Source organism: Gambusia affinis, linkage group LG20 (assembly GCF_019740435.1).
Source record: "Gambusia affinis linkage group LG20, SWU_Gaff_1.0, whole genome shotgun sequence".
NCBI lineage: Eukaryota > Metazoa > Chordata > Actinopteri > Cyprinodontiformes > Poeciliidae > Gambusia > Gambusia affinis.
The window spans coordinates 6151834-6159277 of record NC_057887.1 but is presented as its reverse complement, the minus strand read 5'-3'; the positions used below and the strand labels follow the sequence as shown (position 1 = coordinate 6159277).

The following is a 7444-nucleotide window of genomic DNA, read 5'->3' as shown; positions in this document are numbered from 1 at the left end:
ACATTACTCTCTATGAAATCTGATATACACCACGAAACAACTCTGGCTGTGGATTTGGAGAGGAAAACTTTACTGACAAAACGTCTTTGGCTTTGATTCTATTAAAAGACTTTCCATTCTGTCACATATTACGGCTTACTGTACCTGATCAGGGCCAGTAATGAAATATGGTTTTAGATTAAATACAAAATGAGGGATCTAAGATGGACATTATTTAGATTAGGTTTGTGCTCCAGCTTGAGGATTCTTCAGATTCCTTAAATACTTCAGTGGTGTCGTACACTGTAGAGGGACATATTTGCGAATCTCCAATCACTCTTCGCTATTCTTTCATGTTGTGCCTTCAGTTTTTTCGTGTTTTGTCAGAATAAAACCACAAACTAACAAATAAAATATACAGACAATATATTTTATTTGGATTTTTTTGTGATAGGATGGTACAAAGTGGTGGGAAGTAAAAGGAAAATTCTTATTTTTATTTTGTTTTGTTTTGTTTCACTAGAGTAAAACATAACATATAAAATTAAAAAATAAGAACTTCTCTAAAAAGTTTTTTTTAAATACGCGTTTCCATCAATAAAAAACTGAAAAGTGTGGCGTGCTTTTAAATTCTACCACGCTGCTCCGATGCCCCTCAGTAAAATCAGTTGTAATCAAATCCCTTTTCACTTCACGTGTTTACTTAAATTAAGTTCCTTAGAGTTCACTCGTGTCTAATTTAATCTCAGTATAAATCCAAATGTTTTCTGGGAAGTTTAAACCATGGTTAAGTCAAAAGTTGTTTGTTTTTCTTTCAACTGAACAGCAGTAGATGAATAGAAATGAAGATAAATGAATAGTCTTTTTTATTGTAAATCTTTTATGCATTTTGTTAGCGGTGATGGAGGTAAATACAAGACAATCCTACACCGAAAATGTCCACTAGAATAACTGTGAGTATAGTCAGAAATGCACTGGAATAATTTAGATTGAAGCATATATGCATGTGGGAGAATGGCCCAGTCAAAGTCTGCACTTAAATCAAAGAGAGAATCTGTGATATGATTTGAAAATTGACTCAAAATTGCAGATTTTTCAAAGGAAAATGGAAGGAGCGTGGTTCTAGATCTACAAAGCTAAACAGAAATAATTAATCCATGTGACAGTTCAGATTTGTTTTGCCATATATTTTGAAAAACATGCATAATTTCCACATATATGCATGTTGTACATATTGCGTTTATCTTTGTATCTGAATGGTGATGGCTGTTAGTGTTTCTTATTTCCTTGTGATCCTAATCAAACAGCAGCCTGTACATTGGAGAAATCCCCCCTGGAAAGCACAGAGAGTTTAATGAGCTTATAGGGAGGAGAGGGTGGAGCCGCTCTCTCAGGGCCTAATTGCATGTAACATGACACTGCTGGTACCTGTGAGATGCCAAGCTGGCTCCACCATCCTCAGGTAGCTTCCATTATAGCAGCCTGCTAGCAAAACAGAAATCCATCTTGAAGAGAAGGAGGGTTCTTCTTGCAGGCCGAGGTTAACCGTCCTAATGAAGCAGGAGGAGAACAGACGGGCTTCAGGATTTGAAATCAGATCCCCCGGTGGAGAAGGAAAAGGAAAAAGTCAACAAACTTTCTCTTCTGGTCAACAACAACAGAAAATCTGGCTGGAAGTGCATTTGGTCAGTGGAAAAAATAAATACAACCCTTACTCTACCCTAAGAGAAAAGACAATGTTGTGAGCAGAGCATTTACTCAAGCTTGATTGACAGCTCTGAGACCCTCCACCCGGCTCTGATTGGTGTGTTTCTGCAGATGGCAGTAGGCAGAAGAGCTGGGGTTTTTTTTCATAATTACCCGTCTCATACTTTCTCAACATTGTGACAGTTTTAACAAATATGTAGAAAAAACAAACAAACAAAAAAAAGCCATTTTGTTTATGAAAGCTACATAATGAGGGTTTAAATGAAACTCTTCGCTTATCAAAAATTAATCCGGAACTAACTCACTTCAGCTTCAATGTATCTTGTGTTTTGGTCTGAGGAGATAAAGTGCCACCGCAACTCAAAACCCAGCCTAGAACTTGGCTCGGTATCTCATGGCTCCTTATCTCCAGTTCAATGAGTTCAGCAGCTGCCTCTGCTGCCCTTCTCTCCGTTTGGTTCTCCGTTACTTTCGTCAGACAAAAGGATGACAGGACGTGTTCTTCACGTAGCACGGATGGCACTCTTCCTTGGGGTCTCAGCTGAGGTTCAGAATAATGCTTTGTATAGAGTTGCGTGGAAAAGAGAGCTAGGCGGACGATTCACCAAGGAGAGCACTTAAGGATCAGCACTTTCAGAGATAGACAGGCCGCTTCTCTGCACTCAAAGTCTAATTTTCAGTCACACAATGCAAATTCTGATCTCACGGCCTTTACAGCGTCATCAAAATGTTATTTCAGTATTGAAGTTCAAATGATATGTGGTCCTTTCTCACTATTTTGTTTAATTTTGCCTAGTATCTATTCTTCCTCCTTACTATCAAAGGACCCCATTTTGTTTTTCAGAAAATCGGAATATCATATGAGACTACTGAAATACATGTTTAGTTCTGTCTACAAAATTCAAACTTTTGAACTTTGTAGACGTAATACATGAATGTAGCATGTATGGTGCATCTGGTCAAAATTGCGCCATCAGTCTACAACCGTTTGAGGGGGAAAACCTTGTCAGAAGAGAAGAAGAAGAAGAAATAGACAGACATCAAGAAATCACATAAATGAATTCTACATAATCATTAGAGATAACATCACACAAAGCATAAATCATCACCCGAATGTGACTTTGAGCTCAAGATCTGTTGAGAGTTTGGTGGTGGCAGGCTAAATAGTAACAATATTATTTTAGTCTGATGTTTAAATTGGTTCCGAGATCTGAAAGATTTGAACATGACAAAATTAGAAAAGACTAAACAAAAACAACACCATGGCCATACTGCTGGCCCAGAGCAATCCACTCTGCACTCACTATTTATATTTCAGCCATTGGCTCCCTTAAAAGCAGCGCTTGGTGTGAAACGATGTGTGAATGAGTTTTCAGATGAACACTTTCCTAGTCATTGATCCCTGTGTGACTCTGGTCTTTGCTAGTGACCCATTGTGGCTGACAGGAGCCAGTCATGGCCCCTGGGTGCGTGGTTCTGAGATCACTGCAGTCTGAACAGACCCTCGCTTTTAACTCTTGCGAGTCACACACCGCATGCATTTTGAGGCAAATCCTGGTTTTACACTTGTCTCGAGCAGGAAAATCGGCAACAGCCACAAAGTCACGTTCAAGATTGCGAAGGCCTTCTAGCGGACATGGGAATTTTTTTTTCTTTTGCGTTCCCTCGCAATAATCTGCTGATCAGTTATGTGGCATAATTGAATACTGTAAGCCTTTCTAACAGTGACCGCCGTACTTTCTGCCTTAATACAAGGTTATGTAAGGCTTTTCTATATATCCTCATATCACCTTGTGAAATATCTGATGTTTTGCATGTTTTTCTTTAGGATAGGAAGGCACCACAAACCTGCAATATTAACAGAAACTTTCAGTAAGCAGGAAAGAAATAATAATGCATCCTAATTTGGATTATTTCTGAGTTATTATCGCGGGGTAATAAGTCATCTGACAGTTTTGATTGTGTCTCTGTTATGTTTGTAGTCTGAATGTTTCAAAGCGCTGCTTTCAGTGCCGTTCCATCTTAGCCTTAACAGAAATAAACATGCGGTAAAAAATTTACTTTCACTCAGTGTTTTGCACCAAAGAGTTAATAATAATAAACAGGTTTTCACTGAGGCTCTGTAAGTCACATGAATGAAATAAATAATTACTGATATGACAGCAAGCGACTTTGATACTTGGGTGGTGGGTGTGTCGATGTGGGCGTGGCTGTCATCAAGTATGAATGGGAAGGTTGCTGGCCTGCTGGTTTGTGTGTATGAGGAAGTGGGTCAGCGGGGCGGTCAGTCCTTGCAAAGTTTGGAGCATGATGATCCAAATGGAATAAATCGATAATTGTGACAGCACAAAGAAGTGACTGATAGAAGAAAGTGAACAAAAAGTTGATTGATACCCGGACAGATGAGATTCCCCGAGTTAACCTAGTGCAGCGCTCTACTGCCATTACTTTGCTGTGTTTTATAATAATAAAACGTGTTTGTTATTATTAAGTTTTTGATGCAAAAAATGATTGAAAGTTGATTTATTCACTGCATGTTTATTTCTGTTAAGGTTGAGATGGAACTGAATATAAAAACGGCCCTTTAAACCATTCAGACAACCAACACAACAGAGACAAAACTGTCAGATGACTTATTACCCCGTGACAATAACTCAGAAATAATCCAAATTAGGATGTATTTTTATTTCTTTGCTCTTACGGAAAGTTTCTGTTTATATCATAGGTTTTTGGTGCCCTTAAAGAAAAAGACATAAAACTTCAGATATTTCACGAGATATTAACATTCATGGAAAAACCCTTACATAACCTTGTATTAAAGCAGAAAGCACAGCAGCCACCGTAAGAAAGGCTTACAGTATTCAATTATGCCGCATGAACTGATCAGTACAGTATTGCAAGAGAACGCAAAAGAAAATATTTTCCCCGTGCCCCCTAGAGGGATCCGTACAAGACAACACACATCTCGCCTTCTGATAAAGACTAATTCACCGACAAGAGGTGTAGGAAAACAAAATGAGGCGTAAATCTGCCCTTGGTGTGTTGTGCAAACAATAAGTCAGCAATTCATAGAAGACTTTAGGACCAATGCTTTCTGTGTTGACGGACAGTGGGGCTGTAATAAGCTTCTATAATGGCTGTAATAAAATATACAATGCTTGTGCAAATTAGGAACTAGTACAACTAAAGTCACTATGTATTTTTCCCACGCTGTGGCAAGCACTGACTATTTTTTAAAAATGATTTCATGATGCTGAAAAGCTTTAGGCAGCCATGAGCAAACGAGCTTAAATGTCTTAAATGTGTTATTCTCCAACACACTCTGGACATGTTTTTCAGCTTTTTATTTCCAATTGTAGTGGTAAAGAACACCCTGGCTTATGCAGTCAGCTGCCTGACCCAGAGAGTCAGGCTGGAGTTTAGCGCGACCAGTCAGTATGAATGAAAACACCAAGAAACTAGAGTTCAAAGACTAAGGGAAGTTTTGTTGGATTTCATTTAGAGCTCAAAACATCAGCAGAAGACTGAAGCACAAACAGAAGCACAACAAAATGCAATTGCTAACCAGTTTAATTCAAGGTTGGAATCTCGTTTTCTCAACAGGTAGCAGCAAAAAATAATCCGTTTTCACCGGTGGCGTCTCAGACAGCGAACACAAATCGGCTGAGAGAAATTGAAGCTGGCAATCAACAAGTGGAGACACCTGTTGATTGTGAACAGCTAGTAGCAAAACAAGTGGATAACATGGAGCTCTGCATTCAAACAATAAAGTAAGACTTTCTTAAACACCTCTTTTGTTCAGTAGTGTGTTTATACAAGTGATTTGATATTCTGAAAAGCCTCAGAATTGCAATTAAGTTGTATATTTCTGCTACTGTCACTTAGTATTTGAGGCTTGGTGGCCATTTTGGATTTCAAGTCAGGGTTAGTTAGAAGTTTCTACTTTGTGAAGAGATTCCAGTAATTTTTCTGAACACCTTTTAACTGGTTCCGAGATATAAAATTATCGTTTCCCATTTTTATGAACACACACCTGCGTCGGTCTGTGTTTTCTTCTTTTCATGTAATCTCACACAGTCATGATGTTACTATCACTACTTAGAGGGGCCGGCACCATCTGTTGCAAGATGAGGTAGTCCTTGTTTGCTTAACTGAGTGTCATGTTCTGACCTTTTTCAGGAAGACTTCAGATAAATCACATGAATTTAGGTCATTGTTGTTTTGTTAATTTGTAGTGTAAAAAAAAAAAGAACAAAGCACGGCTTTCCTCTAACGCTATTTTTGTCACGAGTCATGACTCAGCAAAAAACCCGAGACTCCCGCTGCGGCGCACAGATCTGTGTTAGTAAGGCGAAGGGGAGGGGCGAGGGGACTCGGTACGGAGGGGGCGGAGCTTGGTAGTAAGCTGACGCCTTCCCTTTTCCATCGAGACAGAGCAGCTTCCTGCTGTAGCAAATAATTCTTGGCTGGATACGAATGACTTCTTCCCCCTCCCGGTCCTCGCCACAGCAGAAGGAGCCGACAGTTTCCCGAGACAGGACGGCTCGCGGTCGGACACGCAACAAGGAAACCGGGAGCGACGCATACCTGTCCGTGTGGCATGTGACAGCTCGCGGCCGCGTGAAGAGGGGATAAAGGACAGCGGCTCCGCAGACGGGACTCGGCCTTTTCGCGTAGACCGACGGAGTAATGAACTCCTCCGGTGGTACCAACTCTCCCGCCACAAAGAAGATGGGGTGGCTGTGCGGAGAAAAGCTCCACTTCTGGGTGAGTGCATTTCTCGCTGCCGCCGCTGTATGCTGCCAAATAACACTCCCTCCGTCGTTTGGTACCTGAAAAGCGTCTCTGGGTGGCTGAAGTATCTGTCGCAGCTCCTATAAATATCCCCCCTCTCGCCCCCTAATTGCATTTACCGTGTTAACGAGCTCCCAGTTAATAACATGAAGACTTAAGACTTAGGTGTTTTCGTGTTGCCTTTATGGAACACATATTGAAGCCAGTGAAGGGTTCAACTCAAACTTGTTACATCTGGCGTGTGTTTAAAGCGCTTTGCCGACTTATTTGCGTTGTGCAAACGTAACTCTGATAAGTTCATTATACAGTAGCCTTGCCAGGACTATTAGAGTGATAGCACACAGATAACTGCGTAATAGTAAAGATAAAAAAAAAAACCAGGAGGTGAGACAACTGGTTTAGTGGCGTTATTGCAGCTCCCTTCATCATTTGAGGCAAAGTTACATTTTCAATCTCCTCCCTACACTCCAATGTAAAAAAAAAAAAAGTGATTAAAGTGCATTAGACATTTTTATTATAAATATATGTACAATATATATTTGTACATATATATTTGTACAAACGAAGTGTTTGTGTAATCAAACATTTCGTTTGATTGCACCAAAGGAAATGTTTTCGTTTGGTGCAATCATAAAATTGTCCCGATAACAACATAATAACTATATATCGGGGCTTCAAGATGCAGTAGCTATTTTTGTTGTTTAATATGAGATAACTCAGGTTTTCATGCCTCTTTTCTTAGTTTCCATGATCATCATGATGATCTTTACCATCATCATCATCAGTATCTCCCAGACTTGTCCCATGAGTTTTAACATTTCGGCCATTAAAGACTGCATCAGGATTGTACATCAAGGGCAATAAAAATTTTAAGTAGCCATATACATACATCTTTTTGTTGGCAGAGCGTTAATTTATGTTTTCTAAAAAAAACAGAATAGCCTGCCGAGTATTGCATCCAATC

The 7444-nt window shown here is 39.7% G+C and overlaps 1 protein-coding gene across 8 annotated transcripts in view; it reads left to right on the top strand.

Annotated features, from left to right (window-relative positions):
* Window positions 1-6086: 6086 nt before the first annotated feature.
* abcc3 (ATP-binding cassette, sub-family C (CFTR/MRP), member 3) overlaps window positions 6087-7444 on the top strand; it is a 56360-nt gene continuing 55002 nt past the window's right edge. For 4 of the 8 annotated variants that reach the window (XR_006369344.1, XM_044103181.1, XM_044103182.1 and 1 more), the window contains exon 1: window positions 6088-6453. Coding sequence is in view for 6 of the 8 variants with exons in the window: in XM_044103181.1 (XP_043959116.1) it covers window positions 6376-6453 (78 nt within the window). In the remaining 2 variants the exon portion in view is untranslated. Of the gene's footprint in view, window positions 6454-7444 lie in introns of all 8 variants that reach the window. The other 4 variants (XM_044103179.1, XR_006369345.1, XM_044103176.1 and 1 more) reach the window with 4 other exon arrangements.